The sequence below is a fragment of the Caretta caretta genome, chromosome 3 (assembly GCF_965140235.1).
Source record: "Caretta caretta isolate rCarCar2 chromosome 3, rCarCar1.hap1, whole genome shotgun sequence".
In the NCBI taxonomy this organism is placed as follows: Eukaryota; Metazoa; Chordata; order Testudines; family Cheloniidae; genus Caretta; species Caretta caretta.
This window is the reverse complement of record NC_134208.1, coordinates 176,909,188-176,930,114: the sequence shown is the minus strand read 5'-3', so window position 1 is coordinate 176,930,114 and position 20,927 is coordinate 176,909,188. Positions and strand designations below refer to the sequence as shown.

General features: G+C 46.1%; 1 protein-coding gene across 2 annotated transcripts in view; it reads right to left on the bottom strand.

The window, feature by feature from the left end:
• The window catches only part of RHOQ (ras homolog family member Q), a 35,497-nt gene extending 14,787 nt beyond the window's left edge, over positions 1–20,710 (bottom strand). Inside the window, exons 1-2 of one of the 2 annotated variants that reach the window (XM_048842975.2) lie at positions 20,137–20,710; positions 19,508–19,566 (exon numbers count right to left, since the gene is read on the bottom strand). In XM_048842975.2, coding sequence (XP_048698932.1) covers positions 19,508–19,566; positions 20,137–20,278 — 201 coding nt within the window. In that variant the 5' untranslated portion in view covers positions 20,279–20,710. The remainder of the gene's footprint in view (positions 1–19,507; positions 19,567–20,136) is intronic. The other variant, XM_048842974.2, reaches the window with a different exon arrangement.
• Positions 20,711–20,927: the final 217 nt, after the last annotated feature.

Sequence of the window (20,927 nt, the reverse complement as noted above, 5' to 3'; positions counted from 1 at the left end):
AAACCAAGGCATTGGGCCCCTATGGCTCCCCCTGTGCCATGGCCCCAGCCCTCAACATGGAGTGGTGGTGGCAATGGGTCCCACTCTCCTTCCAAAGAGGCAAGGGCACAATGCCCACTTCTCCTCAGGCATGCCATCAGAGGTCCTCCTCCCTTTGTGACCAAAAGAGGGGTTAACAGCAGTCCCCAGAAGCCCCACCCCCCAGTACTTTTCCCCAGCAACCAGGGTTTATCTGCTTGAGTGGGTGAGTCTGGCCTGCTGCACTCATCTCCTCCTGTTCCATGCAGATTGCTCTGCTTTAGCAGAGTCTTGCACTTAACACCTCCACTGAGATGCATGGAGTAGTTCACACCTCTCAGAGCTATTATCTTAGGCTGTCTGCAGACTCAGAGGTCACTGAGCTGGTTATATTTAGGTTACTTTTTCAAGCTTTTCTTCACAAGGATGAGGGCTAGAAACTTTACTTTAAATGAAAGTTGACATTCTGATGTAATCACATGACTCCACGAACTGGAGCCCTAGGCACAGGCCCAATAGCGATTATGGTTTAATCCAATCTACTGCATCTCTTTTGGCACTGAAAATAAAAAGCTAATACCGTCCTGTGACAGGGTGTATCAGGCCCTTTGAGGACCCCTGCTGGAGGTCTTGCAGTCCTAACATACCCCATCCCAGAAAAGGAGCAGTAAAGGTGGGTCCTCCAGGCCTGCCTAGACAGGTCACAGGGAAGCAGCCAATCAGAGCACAGTAGGCTCAGTTAAAAGGAGCTGCTGGGCCTGAGCAGGAAGAATTTCAGCTCTGAGGAAAGGATGAGGAGGAAGGGGATAGATGGGAAGCAGCCCAGGGAATAGCAGTAGTAATTATTAAAGAAAGCAGCATGGAGCTGCTATTTGTAGGGTCCCTGGGTTGAAACCTGGAGTAGTGGATGGAGCTAGATTCCCCCACTGGTCACTGGGGGCGTGGCCTAAGCCCCAAGAAGGGGATAAAGCTTGTTTAGAGGCCCAAGTGAAGGACTTAAAGAGTCTCCAGAGAGGAAGCCCTGGGGGTAGTGTGCAACACCAAGGCAAACATGGACTTTAAGCTAGCCCAGAAGGGGCTGCAGGCATTACGAAGGGCACAGGGAAAGGCCCTGTTGACCCTTTTCCCCCAGAAGGGGTTCCTTCACGTCTTTGGAATATGTATGACTTAGCTGGAAGGCTGAGTCACGGACAACCCACTTGACGAGGGCAGCCGCCGACAGAGAGCACCATAAGTAGAGAGAGAGAGCAGGTTTGCACTCACCTGACAGGAGGCGCTCAGGAGAGGTGAGTGTGCACCATTACACTTCCTCTATACAGTCAGGCCTGAATTTACATGGGTTTTTTTGCACAGTTGCAGTTATGCACTGTCAATTAATTATGACCCTTTGAATCCCTGCCATGTACACAAATACTTTTACATGGTGCAGCATGGTCACCAAGATGCACAAATCAGTGGCATAGTCAGGACCCAACACTTGGGTGGGCCCCAACTTTGGGTGGGTGGGCAATGATGAGGGTGCGGGAGGGAAGGCAGGAAGGATGGGGCAGGAGTGATGGGGTGCCTCCCCTCACCCCCTCCAGCTGGCCTTGTGGGGGGCCACAGAAACTCTGGCCAGGGCCCCACCCGGCACAGGAGCTTGCCCCACCCGGCACTCCTGCCAGGGAGCGGGGTTGGGGCAGGGTGACTTGCCCCACTCTGCCTTCCTGGCGCTCCTGCTGGGGAGCGGGCCAGCCTCCATGCCCCAATCCCACTCCCTGGCAGGAATGCCAGGCGGAGTGGGGCAAGACCCCAACACCACTTTCTGGCAGGAGCACTAGGCGGATGGGCAGAGCGGTGAAAGCCCCCCGCGCTCCAACTCCCTTCCCTGGGTGCGTGCTTGGGGGCCTCCCCCCCAAAACTGGCTGGAGGGGGTGAGTGGAGGAGGCCCCGATCCTTCCTGCTTCCCCTCCATCATCATTGCCCACTCACCTGAAGTCAGGGCCCACCCCACTGCTCCACACGCCACAGCCTCCCCAGATGAGCACGCAGAGTTCTGACTTCAGCAATATGATGATAATGTTGATACTGTATCGAGTTCATCCTCAACATCAGTAAAGGTTAGTACCTGTACTGTATTAAGTTTAAATTTCATTTAAAAATGTTAATAAAACCTGTAGTACTGTATTGTGTAAATTAGGGAGGTCATTTTGTGAGCCTGGAACCGAAAACCTTATTTCTCATAGACCCTTGATATCTTTTTACATGATTTCTATTTGCATGGTGTTTTTTAAAGAACATAACCACAGTGTAAATCGAGGCCTGACTGTATTGCAGTCTAGGGGAGGAATTTAATGTCTCCTATCATATATTAGATAACATTAATGCAGGGTCTACTTTGACTATTTCTTATACCATGAGAATGAGTAAAATGTGGAATAGAAGTATTCTAAGAGCATAAAACTTGCATCACTGTGGAGAAAAATTTCAACTTGACAGTTCTGGTTTTGTGATCTGTTAGTAATCATCTGTTGCTTTCATGGCTTGTAGCAGCAATCATAAGAGGAGGCTCTCAATCAGAACCATCTGTTTTTAGAAGGCAAACCAAAAATAGATATTAGGCAAAGCTGCTAGAGGAATCCAACCTTCATCCAGTGAAGGGTAACTGTAACTGCTGCTCAAAGGGTATGAGTGAAGCACGCACACTTACAAGAGCTGGCTTCTGAAGAGAAGTTCCTGCTACAAATCTAAATTATAATCCATTTCCCTAGCAGTACATTGTAGTGACAGTCTATAAATCCTCACTTCGTATGAGTCACTGCCTTACTTTTATCATTTCAGAGTTTGTTTCAAAGCTATCCTTGAAGAGTTAAGGAAAGATTACGCCTCCAATAGTTTTCTTCCTGGATAAGACTATTTCCATTTAAAAAGGGCTGATGTGATATTTTTAGATCTGTTCAACAATAAGCAATTGGACAGTACTATCTCTAGTGTCCGTTGTGCACACCAGACAGCTAAATTGAACTGTGAGTTACACCAGGGAAAATGCAGAATAGTTCCACGGGCTTCAAACCTAGTTTCCCAGAATTAAGGGCTAAGCTGCAGTTTTGCTACAAACCCTGAACAAGGGTCAGTGTGAACAAGGTTATGTTTCAGCCAGTCACAATCTGGTTTCTAGTTCCCCACTTGCGTTGGAGGGGAGGGGAAGTAGTCTGTGATAGCGGTATACCTAGCACAAATTACTTGATCTGGTGCATAGGCCCATCTGATCTTGTTCAGCCTTGGCTCTACCTACTCCCCCTCCACCTGTATGGAATGGGGAGAAGCTGCCACAGGAGGTACTGCCAGCGGGAGAGCAGCCAAACGTTGAACTAACTAGGCAGGTCCCAGCCTGGCCCTAAACGAAAGCAGAATTTGCCCTGATAATAGCCTGTGTTATTCCTATTATAGCAGTGTTCAGAGGCACCAATTTGGCCCAAGACCCCATTGTGCTGGCTGCTGCATTTAATTTTCCTACTTCCTGAAATCTTCAAACTTTATTTTCTATACATGCAAAACAAGTTCTGTTGACCCAGACAAGTGTTTGGGGGAAAGAGCACACAAAAAATACCATCTATTTTCACAGGTTTCTGGTTGTGTTTGTGGAGCAAGTGATCCGTTTGCCCAGATTGTGGTCAGTTAGTATTAGATTCACAGGGAAGGCGAGAGGCTGCCAATTTGTGGCAGTCATGTATTTTTAATTTATGGCAAAGACACAGAGCCCAGGATAAGTGCTCTCTTACTGTATTATAGAAGGAAATAGTATACCCAAATCCACCTCCAAATTGGGATGAGAAGAACTGTTCAGAGCAGGTATGAATTATACATTGAAAAAGCCTAGTTGAATTATGATTTCTGATACAATTTTATTCTGAAGCATTTGTAAGAGTGAGATTGCTTACATGCCTGAATAGCTGCTTCTTCAGAAATAGCTGGATATTTATCTTTTACACAGAAGCCTGTTAAGCTTAGTTTCAGTGTATTTAACAACTGGAAGAGACCAATGGCATTTATAATAATCGCATTGGGTGAAACTTACCCACCAACACAGTGACAACAGAAGGCTCCCCAATGCAGTGGAAGAGCCATGATGTTGCATAGCGTACGAGTGGGTGGGATGGCCATGAATCAGGAACACTTTGCTCCCCTTTATATGGGGTGCGGCTGACCTCTACATCTGCTGTGCATGGCTCACCACAAGAAGAACTCGAATGGTCTGCAGGGATGGGGGCTGCTCCCTGCATTCACCATTATGCAGCCCAAGTAGCCACACATCCCCACACAGGCTAGGGTCACAGCTGCTGTTCCAGTCTATGGGTTGGTAGAGTGGTTTGCAGAACTGCCCCTACCCTAACCCCCATGTTCAGAAGTAGATTCTATTCCCAACCCCCATGATAGTCCCCAGAACAAGCCTTGTTTATTTGGACAGTGAATAGAAAGAAAGGGTGGGGGGGGAGGTAAATTTAAGCCTTTGGGTCAAGTCTGGCCACCTCCCTGAGGAGGTCCCCCTGGCAGTGAAACTGGTGTGACTCTCCTAGGCAAGGAGGGGAAACGGATGCTTGGATGGAGGCCTGCCCTCTGTGAATGGCATAGAACTCCACTCTGCCTGAGCTTCCTTCTCAGTGGGGGATGGAGGGAGCCAGATGATCTGCATGGATTTTTCAGTCTTTCCTCATGTGCGGAGGAGACACAGAAGGGCCACCAAAGTCTATTTTGGTGTGAAGCAGCTTTCATAGAGCATCTACGGCACTGCTGTCCGAGCATGAGGGAGGATTTCTTCTGCCCAGCCTGAGTAGGTGCTGGACTTGGGATTTAGTCCTTAACATACAATTTTCATGTGACTGTCACTTATATGGCATTTATTTCCATCAGTGTTAATAACAGACAGTCACTAACAGAATCATAGAAATCCACAGTGACAGATTTTTTTTAAATGTTGTGTTGTAGCCTGCAACACAATGCAAGACCAAAATGAAATCCATGAGGATCTGGCCCAGAGGAGCTATGGCCATATTCACCACTTGAGGATAGAGACTCATGCAAATAGGTCTATATTATTTGAGTTGGAAACGATGGAGCAACATTTAATGTTCCTGTTCAACCTAAAGTGGACAGCTGAGAGAGGAGGTCAGTTTAATGCTTCTATAGATGTACCACATCATGGCTGGCTAACACCAAGTAAATACTTTATGTGTGGGACTACTTCTAAGTGTCAAACCTATACTAAGACACTCCAGTACTATGATGGTGGGGGACAGTTTACACCAGCCGAGGATCTGGCACAGAGTGAATTAGCCTGCAACTTCCTAAAACAAGCTCTTAGCCTCAGGGATGCTAAGTGTCCTCCTGACCACCACCACATGGTTCACATGTTATGTTTGAGCCCGCAGCCTTTCCAACAACACTGGCACCAACCTGGGAGAGGGGGAGAGCATGCATGGGGTCAATGCAGGGTTGCCAACCCTCCAGGCTTGTCCTGGAGTCTCCAGGAATCAAAGATTAATCTTTAATTAAAGACTGTCATGTGATGAAACCTCCAGGAATACATCCAACCAAAACTGGCAACTCTAGGTTAATGCTAGATAAATTCATTCAACTACCAAGCAGAGATGGGGGGGAAAAAAAAAAATCAAAGGAAGGAAAGCAATGAGATCCCACTGAGTTCTGTGATATTCCCTGTAAGAAGCTCACACTAACTAGCAACCATTACTCCCTTGGACTTAAATTTAAATACTTGACACTCACCCAGTAGTTCAACAAAAGGCAAAAATTCTACACTCTGAGAATAACGGGATGGTCAGAAATTTAAACTTTCAGCTCAGTTCTTTTCTTCTGGGCGATTGGGTGCACTGCAGACATCTGACAACTCCTTCTACTGTACCAGCACTCGTTACAATTAGTAGAGCCCGTGGGTCAAGCAGCCTTTTCTAGAGGGAATGGAACCAAAAAAAAAAAGCTGGGGTACTGTAGTGTCTAATATTGGACACGTCCTGTTTGGGTACTATATCCTACATATGTCGGAAGATGGACTCAGTGATCAAATAGACCTTCACAGGGAAAGGACCTATTACAAATAAAGACAAAAGCGATTGTTCCAACACTAATTTAAAAACCGTTCTTATACAATAAATGGGTCTAAGTCTTTATACAGACTCCTTAAGATTAATTCCTGTGATTGTTGCACATCTAGAATGGCACTAAAGTTGTAAGAGACCAGTGCCACCCAATGTTTTATTTGTAATGAAGGAGGTGCTGGGGCTCAAGCCAATTTTTTTTTTTTTTTTTACATTCATAACTGATGCAGCAAGCTCAGAGGTGCCAGGGCTCAGCCCTGACGTCACCTCATGCACATTTTATAATACATCACTGTGAAAAACTTTCAGGAATTAAAGGGGATGTGTTTTCTGGAATTCCTCTGCACAATGTGCTGGGGTGTGTGGTTTGTCAAGTGTGTTCAGCATCCGCCTACCTTCAACAGGAGTTCATGGACTTCAGTGGAAGCAGAACTAGCTTAACATTGAGTGCATTTGAAAATCCTACCCCGGGTCTCCACTATTGTTAGCAAACCTCTCACTGTTTATGCACAGTCTCTACCTCTGTGTTAAATTACTAATAAAGGCAGCCTGTGTCACCTCTGAGCTCCACCCAAGCATTCACTCCAGACATTGTATCCAAATTTCAGTGAAAACCAATATCCAAGAGGAACTAGCAAGATGCATACTTAACACTCAGCAACACGGATGATCATTCAGCATTCATTCTTATCTCTGGCTGTTGCTATGTCTAATTTAGATTGCAAGCTGCTTGAGGCAGGATTCTGTCTTTGCTTTGTCTATAAAGCACTGTGTTCACCTATGATGCTGATAAATGTTCCTTTGCTCTGGACGATAGTGTTTTGTTATATGCAAATCACCAAGTGCTGGCTATTGCAAGAAGAATTACTGTATTTACTGCCACAGAATGATGCAGTATAGAACATTAAAGAAGAATTATTACTGTAATAGCTACATGAGTCAAATGACAATCTTTCCATAACTCTTTTATAAGTGTTACTTTGGTATTTAAAAGCATTTTTCATAAACAGGTTATTCAATTCCAAACTAATATGAAATGGACTTTTCTTTTTACTGCTCTCCCATTCTTTCCAGTTTCTCAATAAGATTATAAAAAGAGGGGGCGATGGTGGGTTTGGTTTTTTAGTTAGAAAAAATAAGTTTTGAGGCTCTGTTCAAAAGTATGTATTCTAGGAACGGTAATATTCATAAGTGTTGCTAACTCTTGTGATTTTTACTGCAAGTCTCATGAAATCTAGTGTTTTTCTTAAAGCCGCAGCTGCTGGGCCTGTGATCACAGCTTTAATTTAAAGGCAAAGGTGAGTTTCTAGCCCTTATGAGTGTGGAGAAAAACTTGAAAACATTAACCCGAAAGACTCAAATCAGAAGACAAATGAAAAGAACTTCAGAGTGGATTTTTTTTTCCCCCAGAAGTGTCATGGATTGGGGGAGGGGTGGAACTGACTCATGATTTTTGAAGGTTTAGGATTGGCAATTAATAATATTTTGTCAAATTAAATTGACTGCTATTTTGTCGATGTGCTCTTGATATAGGACCTGACGGAAAGCCCACTGAAGTCAATGGAAAGACTCTTGTTGACTTCAAATAGTTTTGGATTAGCCCTAATATAGATACTAATAAGACAAGTAATATGATCTAAGGTATTTAACTATGGAAAGTAGATATAAACTGAAAACTATGTATTCAGGTCCAGATTAGGCTTAAGCTGGGGTTCAAAGTTGGCTGCAGAAAATGGGTCCCTTCTTATTTTAGAACGAAAGTAAGCAAAGATTCAGATAAGGAGAGTCAATCACAAACCTCCCCGAAATTCTCAGTTTGGTATAATCTCTATCAGAATGGCTGGACTTAATTAAACCACCTTAACTGAGAGGTGAGAGGGATGAGATTGGATATTATCCTTTATCAAATGAGTGCAGATGTGACCAGTTAAAATCACTGCAGAAAAACAAAAAACCAAACAGGTGGAAATGTCGTACCGGCAGATCAGTAATTACTGTTTGGGTTCAATATTGTCTTTTTAATTTATGGGAGGTGCACAGAGTATTAGATAGGTGTCACTAAAACCTAACTGTCAGAATAAAGAATGGTTTCAGAGTAACAGCCGTGTTAGTCTGTCTTTGCAAGAAAAAAAAGGAGTACTTGTGGCACCTTAGAGACTAACCAATTTATTTGAGCATGAGCTTTCGTGAGCTACAGCTCACTTCATCGGATGTTTGCATCCGATGAAGTGAGCTGTAGCTCACGAAAGCTCATGCTCAAATACATTGGTTAGTCTCTAAGGTGCCACAAGTACTCCTTTTCTTTTTATAATAAAGAATGGAGTTCATATGGATCTTGGTTTCAAATTCAAGGACACCTCGTTACTATTAATCTAAAAAGTGGAATTTTTACTTGACTGTATAGTCAGTGTGAAATAGTCTGTTTAGTAGTAGGGTCTCAGCAGAGATTCCAGAAATGGGTTTCAAACATTTCATTTGTATTCTTTAGTTATAGAGATTTCACAAAAGGGCCTCTCTCACTGGGCTAATTGGCTCTGAGGTCTTTACTAAGCTCTGGCACTGACTTTGTGACTTTGGTTAAATCACTTAGGTCTGTAGTTTCCAAAAGCATCCATTACATTTTGGTACCCAATTTAAGGTACCCAGGGCCTGATTTTCAAAAGGAACTTTTACCTCTTAGCACAAACTGGGGGAAAAAATGTTTTAGGTGTCTCAAATTTACCTCCCAAGTTTAATAGGCACTTTTGAAAATGCAGGCCTTGGTATCTCTGATCCTCAGTTTTCCCCCCATCTATGTACTAGGGATAGGGATACTTCTCTACCTCACAAGGGTGCTGGGAAACTTGTTTAATTGATGTTTATGAATCCTTTTGAGATGATTAGATGGAAAGCGCTGCACAAGAATTATTCTTCAAAAAGCATTTTTAAAGCAACCTGTAGTTTTTAGTGTTCCCTTTACTATTACTGAGGATATCAGGTTTTCATTAACAACTCTTCCCTATAATTCTCAGCCTGATCCAGCAAACGAATTAACAAAATTGTGTTTGACACTAGTCTGTTGCCCTGTAGATACTGTAAGGCTTAAATTGCACACAGCATATCTGGCACATTTTCATTTAAATGTCATCTGCACATACCCATTTCTACAGGCTAGTTGCTGCTGGAGAGCTCCACGTGTTCTGGCTAGGGACGCCATCCCCGTGCACCCACCAGCCGCTCGAGGGAGCATGTCCTGTGCTCTACACAGGCCTGCGGCGCTGAAATATACATGGGGCAGTGTGCACCCAACAGTGGGCACATAGGCCAGCTGCAGCTGGGAAGCTAACTAGAAAGGGAGAAGTGATCATTGCTATAATTTATGTATCTACTAAAATAGCCATTTTTTTTTCAAGTTTTACAATAACTGAGATGCAAGCTGTTAACTGTTATGGACGCTGCGTTTGATGGATTTGCACTTGCATGCTCCAGGGCTGCATTTGGCCCAAGACTCCATTTCAGGACCAACTAAGAGTAAATGGGCCGTAAGGGAAGAAAGCCATATTTCAACACAACATACCTGTAACTAGCCAGAAAAGATGCGTTGCATTATCAAGTCAGTAAGATGGTGAAAAGAGAAAAGACGGCTGAACTGGATCATCTGATAATGGCTAGAGAGGTGGCCAGCAGGGATTACAGATATCACTACTATCTCTCAGTGTATTTATAGCAACAACAAATAATCTCATTCTGCAAATTGTGTACACAGTGTGTCAATGTAACTATGCCTTTCCATCACCCTCATCTCCCTCATACATGCCCCTAGCTTCTAACTCGTTTTTGTGCCTTGTCTTAATTTAGGTCCCAGTCTTGCAAACACTTACACATGTGCTCAACTTTTAGCACCTTAGTCATATTTACCTCAAGAAAGAAAAGGATTTCCAATACCAGGGCCTACATTAAGACAAGAGCCTTTGACTTCTGGGAGAATACCCAGATTTAAGTATGCCCCTAAGTGTTTGCAAGAGGGGCCATCTCTATTAGCTAGTCCAATAGCACCCAGATGACTGAGGCTGCTGGGTGCTATTGGAATACAAATCCCCATCATTATCTGAAGTGGGTAAACAAAGGGCTCAGTACCTTCAACTTCTGTAGGTTTCAGTGGGAGCTGAAGAGGAGCTCAGAGCTTTACAGCCTTAGACTCACAACATGCTCCTTACTCAAAAGGGAGGGGCAACCTGTGTTCTCGAAGCAGGCTGAGTCTCAGCAAGGAAACGTGGAGGCAGTAACATTAACCTCTAGGTGAAATCCAGCCACCCTGAAAAAACAGTGGTCCCCTAATGAGCACCACTGCAGCACACTGTTACTTGTCCATTGTACACTGGCATATCCTCTCAAAGGGAGAGGTTGCTAGAAAGTGAGGGAAAATATAAATGAGGGAGGAAATCTAGACAACTTAAAAATGGGTGACATTAGCTACAAATCCTGAGGGCCGGATATGAAACTCAGATGGTCAAAAATAATTCTCCTCAGCTTCATTGAATTCCTATACACAGCAACAGGGCTGGGTGGAGCAAGAGACTGCCCCTCTGAGAGGAGCTGGCTGTGGAATGCCTTATCTACATGGCATGGCCACTGGAGAGGCATAGTTATCACCCTCCTCCTGGCCTAGGAGCTAGAACAGCTGCAGAACTAAACAGGCTGTCCAGCTGCTGTACTGGCTATTTTCTGCTGAATAGGCCCTAAATTTTTGCAGTCAGAGGAAAGCCTGGTGGGTGGGTGCACGTATGCACCCACAGAGCAATGTCTGTCTGTACATAGAAAGAAGATTGTGTGTGAGATCCTGACTAGTCTTATTGTTCTGTATATTCACAACCTCAGATCAACAGAACTTTTATCCTCTAATCTTGTTATGAAGATATCAGAATTAGTCTTTGAAACTAGGTCTGAAGGAGTAAGTGATCTGTAGTAGCTTGTGGTGATTAAGAACCCTACTATTAGTTTCCAACTGGCTTCTTCACAGCACACCCAGTACAAAGCCTACAGAACCTTCCACTGAACAAAAGCCTCTCACAGGTGGATAAGTGTGGGAATAAGTAAAGCGATACCTGGGTTGACAAGAGAGCTTGAGTACATCAGGGAAGGGAGGAGGGCCCAGTGGCTTTGGCACTAGTAAGAGACCCCAGTACAATTCCTTGATCTGCCACAGACTTCTTTGGGCAAGTTACCTAGTCTCTGCATGCCCCAGTTTCTCATCTGTATAATAGGTAAATACTAAGTCCCCATCTTACAGGGTGTTGTATGGATAACTACTATGGTAAAGGGAGGGCCACATACATGACAAAGCTCTGAGAAGATAGGTGCTATGGGGATGACACAGTATTTTATAGCAAACCAATTTGCAGTGGGACAGGGAGGAAATCACCTGCACCACTAAGTCAGAATGTCAGGATAGATCCTCTGCTGGTGTAAATCAGGAAAGCTTCAATGCAGCTATTCTTACATACAGCCGCTGAGGATACAATTAGTATATTGTTAAATTAGCAGTCTGCAGCAGACATATTTAGGAAGCCGCCTGCTATCACACTGACATGGAGGAGACACCCAGAAGCAAGATCTATAATGCTTTGAATATTTTTATTTTCTATTTTAAGAATATGGTTTTAGAAGCTTTAAAGGAACATTTCTGTCCCCCTACCCCAGAGGTTCTTAACTTTTCCTTCTAAGCCCCCCCCAACATGCTATAAAAATTCCACAGCCCACCCATGCCACAACAACTATTTTTCAGTAGATTAAAAGCCAGGGCTGGTGTTACAGGGTAGCAAGCAAAGCAAATGCCCAGGGCCACACCACAAGGGGCCTTGCAAAGCTAAGTTACTCAGGCTTCTGGGTACTGCAGCCAATGAGAGCTGTGGGGACAGCGTTTGTGGGCACGAGTAGTGCATGGAGGCCCCTCCCCCCACCCTGGGGCCACAGGAACGTGCCAGCTGCTTCTGGGAGCAATGTAGGGCCAGGGCAGGCAGGAAGCCTGCCTTAGCCCCACTGTGCCGCCGATAGAGAGCCGCCCGTAGTAAGCGCCTCCCAGCTGGAGCTTACACCCCTACCCCAGCCCAGAGCCCCTTCTGGCACCCAAACTCCCTCCCAGAGCCTGCAGCCCTCATCCCCTCCCACACCCCAACCCCCTGCCCCAGGCTCAGCCCGGAGTCCCCTTCCACACCCCGAACCCCTCAGCCCCACATCCCCTCCTGCCCCCCAAGCCCCTGCCCCATCCTGGTGAAAGTGGGTGAGGGTGGGAGAGAGTGAGTGACAAAAGGAGGGGGGATGGAGTGGGGCCTTGGGGAATGGGAGGGGCAGGGGTGTTTGGGTTTGTGTGATTAGACAGTTGGCAACCCTACTTTGGCTTCAGCCCAGGGAGGAGGGGCTCAGGCTTTGGCTTTCTGCCCTGGGCCCCAGTGAGTCTAATGCTGGCCCTGCTCTCTGCTTTATTTTGGTGGACCCCCTGAAACCTGCTCACAGCCCCCCAAGGGGCCCTGTGCCCCTGGTTGAGAACTGCTGCCCTCCCCCATTTCTCTTGTTCCATTTGGCAAACACTGACCTCGTCACAGCGCCACTACTGGTTTCAAGGAATTGAAATAAAAATGGCTATTTTGGCTTAAACACCTCCACTTGATACAGCAACTCATTGTAGCAGAGCATCTGTATCTTCATGCACCAGCATAATCCCAGATGACATCATAACTCTGGGAAGAAGGGCTTGCCAGATACAGTCTGCTGGCTCATCAGAAGCAGTTATAAACACACCAGGCTGGGCTGAGTGGGAGGCAAGCATAGAGGAGGACAAGCCTCTGCAAGGTTCCCCTCATGGTGTTCCCCTCTGATTTTTTCTGATGGGGGAAGGGTTTGCTGCTCTTCCTACCACTCCACCCTAGAAAAAGTCACAGAAACCCATCCAAATGCCCCTGGGGAAGCCATAGGAGGCTGAGTCTACTACCCATGCAGAGATCCATGGTAATCCTGTAGGCCTGGCCACCAGCACCTCCGAGCACAGCTCCACTTGTGCCTAGCTATCAAGTACTCCCCCTAGTTATAACTGCCCCTGGGGATTCCTCTCCAACCCTTTAAAGGGGACTCCCAACCACACCGGGGACCCTGTAGAAAGGATCTCTCTCACACACACACACCCCTAGGCTTTATGACCATTTCCTCAGAATCTCCAGCGGAGCAGTGGGAGGACACATCCCTGTCCCCAGCCCACTTTGCCATCTTCCTCTCCCTTGTGCTGATCCTGGACCTGGTGGGCACATTCCATGGAGGTGGAAGAACAAGAGCATGGGGGACAGTGATATAAAGGCAGCTGAGCCCTCATCACAAAGGGGAGATCTGCATGTGGATCTGGTAAGGGAGGGTGGCCAAACACAATTTCCTCTTTTCCCCCCATTGTTGGGCACCTTACAAAGATACTGCAGACACTACTTATTTTTAAATGGGCTGGTACACTTAAAAAGCTAAGGCCAAATTCACTGACCCTAAGTCAAGTGAAAAGAAAAGGAGTACAAGTGAAGTGAGTCACCCTGCTTGAGTAAAGGCCGCAGGATCCGGTCCATCAGATTATAACAGTTTTAAAGTTTAAATTTTGAGGACTAAAAATCTTAACAGAGTTTCTTTGACTTACTACTCCAAGTCTGGACACCTAACACTAACCAGCTTTGCCTGAGATAAATCAGGAGTAACTCAATTTATCTGACTGCTATGTATTAACTGGTGCATCCCACTAGTTACACAGAAGGACATAGGGTGCCCAGCTTCTATACTGGTCTGCTTGCAATACATAAACATACAGAATACTGCAAGACTGAGACAAAGCTGTATGTTCACTGTTAACGCCCCACAATAGTAACAAGCTGAGACGGAGTGATTTCAGATGCCACTTAACACTAAGCTCTGTTTAAAACCAGTGGTCCTGCGTTTTCTGTACTGTACTTTAAAGAGGTTTTAGAATGTTAATAAATGTTTTATTAAGTCAAATGCCCTATTTTCTTGAATGTATTTTTTAAATGTTCCATATATTAGAGTTTTGGCATTATAGGACAGGCTTAATTCCAGTCTGACAACAAAACATTTACGGAAGAGTTGAATGTTGGATAATAGGACTGTGATAGAGGAAATACTGAATGACTCTCTTTTATATGTGCACTACTGACCTGTATTTACATCAGTGAAATCATAGTCATGAATAGGGCCCTACCAAATTCATGGTCCATTTTGGTCAATTTCACAGTTATAAGATTTTTAAAATCATAACTTTCAAAATCTCAGATTTCAGTGTAATTGTCGGGGCCCTGACCCAAAAAGAAGTTGGGGTAGGGGCTGCAAAGTAATTGTAGGGGGGGTTGCAGTACTGCTACCCTTACTTCTGTGCTGCTGCTGCTGGCGGCGGTGCTGCCTTCAGAGTTGGGCAGCCAGAGAGCGGTGACTGCTGGCTGGGAGCCCAGCTCTGAAGGCAGACCTGCTGCCAGCAGCAGCGCAGAAGTAAGCATGGCATGGTCTGGTATTGCCCCCCTTACTTCTGCACTGCTGCCTGCAGAGCTGGGCCCTCAGTCTGCAGCCACCACTGTTCAACCACCCAGCTCTGAAGGCAGCAGCACAGAAGTAAGGGTGGCATGTTAGGATATTGCCACCTTTGCTTCTGCACAGCTGCTGGCGGAGTGCTGCCTTCAGAGCTGGGCACACGGCCAACAGCTGCTGCTCTCCGGCTGCTCAGCTCTGAAGGCAGGGCAGAAGTAAGGGTGGCAACACCATTAAGCCCCCCCCCCCTCCCCCCGCCAAAAAAAATAACCTTGCAACCCCCCTGCAACTCCCTTTTGGGTCAGGACCCTCAGTTTGAGAAACACTGGTCTCCTCTGTGAAATCTGTATAGTATTGGTTAAAGGCACACAAAAGACCAGATTTCACAGGAGGAGACCAGATTTCACGGTCCGTGAGGCGTTTTTCATGGCCATGAATTTGATAGGGCCCTAGTCATGAAACATGACTTTCTGGTTTAAAAACAAGACAAAAACAAACACCCTTCAGGTATAGATATGACTTTGCCTAGCTGGAAATGAGGCCAGTTCAAATACTGATTTCTGCTGCCTCTGCTAGTAGTTTTGCCATTCATTTCATGCCAATGAAAGCATATTATATATAACTGGGTGAATGTTGTTTACTTTGCTTAAGATGAATGTCTGTCTGAAACATATACTCTAGTTCAAACACTAGTTGTTGGGCTACATATAGAAATCACAGCGTGGAAGTCTATGGTCTGTATTATGAAGATCAGACTAGTTTATCTTAATGAAAAAAAACTTACATATATTTGAAATGAAAAACACAGTTATGTTCCTTGCAGTCAGGAGTTTTGAACCATTTAAAAAAGAAATTTGGCCTCAATCCTGCAGTATACAGAGTGCCTCCTTGTGAGAGGCTCAAGAATCATAGAATATCAGGGTTGGAAGGGACCTCAGGAGGTCATCTAGTCCAACCCCCTGCTCAAAAGCAGGACCGATCCCCAATTAAATCATCCCAGCCAGGGTTTTGTCAAGCCTGACCTTAAAAACTTCTAAGGAAGGAGATTCTACCACCTCCCTAGGTAACGCATTCCAGTGTTTTCACCACCCTCCTAGTGAAAAAGTTTTTCTTAATATCCAACCTAAACCTCCCCCACTGCAACTTGAGACCATTACTCCTTGTCCTGTCCTCTTCTACCACTGAGAATAGTCTAGAACCATCCTCTCTGGAACCACCTCTCAGGTAGTTGAAAGCGGCTATCAAATCCCCCCTCATTCTTCTCTTCCATAGACTAAACAATCCCAGTTCCCTCAGCCTCTCCTCATAAGTCATGTATTCCAGACCCCTAATCATTTTTGTTGCCCTTCGCTGGACTCTCTCCAATTTATCCACATCCTTCTTGTAGTGTGGGGCCCAAAACTGGACACAGTACTCCAGATGAGGCCTCACCAATGTCGAATAGAGGGGGACGATCACATCCCTCGATCTGCTCGCTATGCCCCTACTTATACATCCCAAAATGCCATTGGCCTTCTTGGCAACAAGGGCACACTGCTGACTCATATCCAGCTTCTCGTCCACTGTCACCCCTAGGTCCTTTCCCGCAGAACTGCTGCCGAGCCATTCGGTCTCTAGTCTGTAGCGGTGCATTGGGTTCTTCCGTCCTAAGTGCAGGACCCTGCACTTATCCTTATTGAACCTCATCAGATTTCTTTTGGCCCAATCCTCCCATTTGTCTAGGTCCCTCTGTATCCTATCCCTCCCCTCCAGCGTATCTACCACTCCTCCCAGTTTAGTATCATCCGCAAATTTGCTGAGAATGCAATCCACACCATCCTCCAGATCATTTATGAAGCTATTGAACAAAACCGGCCCCAGGACCAACCCCTGGGGCACTCCACTTGACACCGGCTGCCAACTAGACATGGAGCCATTGATCACTACCCGTTGAGCCCGACAATCTAGCCATCTTTCTACCCACCTTATAGTGCATTCATCTAGCCCATACTTCTTTAACTTGCTGACAAGAATACTGTGGGAGACCGTGTCAAAAGCTTTGCTAAAGTCAAGAAACAATACATCCACTGCTTTCCCTTCATCCACAGAACCAGTAATCTCATCATAGAAGGCGATTAGATGAGTCAGGCATGACCTTCCCTTGGTGAATCCATGCTGACTGTTCCTGATCACTTTCCTCTCCTCTAAGTGCTTCAGGATTGATTCTTTGAGGACCTGCTCCATGATTTTTCCGGGGACTGAGGTGAGGCTGACTGGCCTGGAGTTCCCAGGATCCTCCTTCTTCCCTTTTTTAAAGATTGGCACTACATTATCCTTTTTCCAGTCATCCGGGACTTCCCCCCGTTTGCCACGAGTTTTCAAAAGATAATGGCCAATGGCTCTGCAATCACATCCGCCAATTCCTTTAGCACTCTCGGATGCAACTCGTCCGGCCCCATGGACTTGTGCACGTCCAGCTTTTCTAAATAGTCCCTAACCACCTCTTTCTCCACAGAGGGCTGGCCATCTATTCCCCATGTTGTGATGCCCAGCGCAGCAGTCTGGGAGCTGACCTTGTTCGTGAAGACAGAGGCAAAAAAAGCATTGAGTACATTAGCTTTTTCCACATCCTCTGTCACTAGGTTGCCTCCCTCATTCATTAAGGGGCCCACACTTTCCTTGGCTTTCTTCTTGTTGCCAACATACCTGAAGAAACCCTTCTTGTTACTCTTAACATCTCTCGCTAGCTGCAGCTCCAGGTGCGATTTGGCCCTCCTGACTTCATTCCTACATGCCCGAGCAATATTTTTATACTCTTCCCTGGTCATATGTCCAACCTTCCACTTCTTGTAAGCTTCTTTTTTATGTTTAAGATCCGCTAGGATTTCACCGTTAAGCCAAGCTGGTCGCCTGCCATATTTACTATTCTTTCGACACATCGGGATGGTTTGTCCCTGTAACCTCAACAGGGATTCCTTGAAATACAGCCAGCTCTCCTGGACTCCTTTCCCCTTCATGTTAGTCCCCCAGGGGATCCTACCCATCCGTTCCCTGAGGGAGTCGAAGTCTGCTTTCCTGAAGTCCAGGGTCCGTATCCTGCTGCTTACCTTTCTTCCCTGTGTCAGGATCCAACTCATGGTCACTGCCTCCCAGATTCCCATCCACTTTTGCTTCCCCTACTAATTCTTCCCGGTTTGGGAGCAGCAGGTCAAGAAAAGCTCCCCCCCTAGTTGGCTCCTCTAGCACTTGCACCAGGAAATTGTCCCCTACGCTTTCCAAAAACTTCCTGGATTGTCTATGCACCGCTGTATTGCTCTCCCAGCAGATATCAGGAAGATTAAAGTCACCCATGAGAATCAGGGCGTGCGATCTAGTAGCTTCTGCAAGCTGCCGGAAGAAAGCCTCATCCACCTCATCCCCCTGGTCCGGTGGTCTATAGCAGACTCCCACCACTACATCACTCTTGTTGCTCACACTTCTAAACTTAATCCAGAGACACTCAGGTTTTTCTGCAGTTTCGTACCGGAGCTCTGAGCAGTCATACTGCTCCCTTACATACAGTGCTACTCCCCCACCTTTTCTGCCCTGCCTGTCCTTCCTGAACAGTTTATAACCATCCATGACAGTACTCCAGTCATGTGAGTTATCCCACCAAGTCTCTGTTATTCCAATCACGTCATAATTCCTTGACATCACCAGGACCTCCAGTTCTCCCTGCTTGTTTCCAAGGCTTTGTGCATTCGTATATAAGCACTTGAGATAACCTGCTGATCGCCCCTCATTCTCAGTATGAGGCAGGACATTGCAATGTCAACCTACATGAATTATTTTGTTTAGATAAGCCACCCCACACAGCTCCATGTAATTTAACTTGTGACAGTTTCTTCATCTGCAGATTTGCAGAAAGTAGGTGTTTTTAATGTAAACTCAATAGTTATTGAAATCTTTTCTTGACATCGTAACAACAGTAGCCACAAATATCAATGCAATAATACTAGGGATCCCTTGCACTTCAAGCAGGTTTTATTTGCCATAAGCAGTTTTTAAAACTACAGGTGGACAAAACATCTTTCACAATAGGATTTGTATTTGGAGGCTTGCTAGCACAAATTATTCAGTTTGTTTTGTTTGGGCACCAAATAAATTATTACAAATGGAGGTGGCGGAGAGTGATACTGCCTCATTTTAAGTGCTCTTTTTTATAAATTGCAAAACTTTTAGTTATTTAAATTTTCCTAATTAAGCGAGACTGCACTGATCTGGGATTCTGTCAGATGTGGTGTGCTTGAAACAGAAGAGAAACAGATCGCACACTGCATAAAGCCATTCAGAATACTAATCAAAAGAGGGTTTCAAATCTGGACAGGCTACAGAAGTCATTACAGTTGTTTAGACTCGGAATGATGATTTCAGGAATTCAAGTGATGTTAGGTTTGTTACAGCACCGCAACACCAGACAAAATCCTTCCCAGAATATTAGATGATGCCATTATCCACCATTCAGAACTCTACAGTCACGTACTTCAATCACCAATAAGGGACTAGACAGAGAACTCAAGAGGACCTGGCCATTTAAAACTAAAAATAAAGTCTACCACAGCTGACTGGAATAAGAGTTTGATTAATTATTTTTTTAAACCCAACATCCTGTTTTTATCATTGGTTTTAAAAACATGGCAACACATGGAACTTGATGGAAGCAGGTGATTATTACAAATCAGTGTAGCGAGACAGTCCAACATAAATGAACACCCCTGAATTAATCAGTGTGTATATAACGATGAAAATAACTGAGCTTTGGAAAACACTTCAGACTGGAATAATAAAAAACCTGCAGGTGCTGGATTAACGCTTTGGCTGGATCTGAAAGTACTCACCTGTCCTGCAGTATCGTACAGCCCCAGCAGATACTGCTTCCCCCCAACTGTAACAGTGACTGTAAAAAAGAGGAAAAAAGGAAGGTGTGGCTAATAATGTAGCTAAGGGGCATATAAAAACAAAGGCAGAGGAGTGTTTTCAGTTATACAAGTAGACTCAACATTAAAAAAAAACAACAACCAGAGGTCTAAAAAAGCTACTAGAAGAACACATCTGCAATGCACTTGGGGATGCAGAAAGAATGGGTTTAATATTTATGTCCTTTCATGTCAAGCACCCAGAGCTAGTGGCAGTCCTGTTTAGACCCTTTCCAGGCACTTCTTAATTTGTTGGTCTCGGTCAGACATTTATATACGCCGGCATCGCCCCCCAGCACTTAAAGCATACTGGGCCAGGATCCTCTGGATGCACTTTCGTCTGGCGGGCCCTTTCCAAGGGGAGGCGGCCGTGGGCAGGCAGGCCCGGCACAGAAGGGTTAAAACCAGCCTGTGTGAAGAAGGTCAAGGCAGGAGGCTCAGGGCTGGAAAACGGCAAAGTTCCGCTCAAGTTCTGCTCTCGCCGAGGAGGAGCCTCTTACTCAGCACTTCTACGCGCCCACCTTTCAGCGCCGATCGCGGGCGCCCCTTACCTGCGTAGTGGTCAAACACGGTGGGCACGTACTCCTCTGGAAAGGCGTCGTTGGCATAGCTCATCAGCAGGCAAGTTTTGCCCACGGCCCCGTCCCCCACCACCACGCATTTCAGCATGACCGTCCCGCTCCCATTGGCCATGGTTCGGGGCCAGCCGTCATGGTCAAGGCTTCAGCTGCGCTCCGCAGGGCGACCCCGCATCCCCGCCGCCCCCGGCTGCGGGTCGCTTAGCAGGCGCCGCCGCCGCCCGCCGGAGATGGCATTTCTCTCCCCCGCCCCGGCAGGCAGGCAGGGCCAAATTTGGCTCGGAGGGATTTTCCTTCCTCTCGCCCCAGCCAGCTGAGCTCGATGACACAATGGATCATAAGACTTGCAGCGCCGAGAAAACAGGAACTTTGAGCAGGAAAACCAGTACAAAGCACGGCACTTTTCTCCTCTCTCCCAGGCGGCCACCCAGGCGCAAGCTAGCCCCCCCCGCACCCAGGCTGCAGCGACAAACACCCCAGGGAGAGGGGCCAGGGCAGAGCTCCCCACAGCAAGTGTTCCGCCACTTTCCTTCCCGCCCCCTCCCCCAACGTGTCCCGGCTTCAGCCACCACTTCGGAAACCCTGCAAGCTCAGACTAGCTTGATTCGGAGGGGAAAGGAGGAGCGAAGCCAAATGGCTAAAGAGCAACTGAGGGCTCCTCTCCAAAGAGCCAGCAGCTCTGAGAAACGTCCAAGGCTTTGCCAGGGCGCCCCGGGCTTCCTTCTGGAAAGGAAAAGAAAAAGGGGAATCCCTTCCTCCAGTAA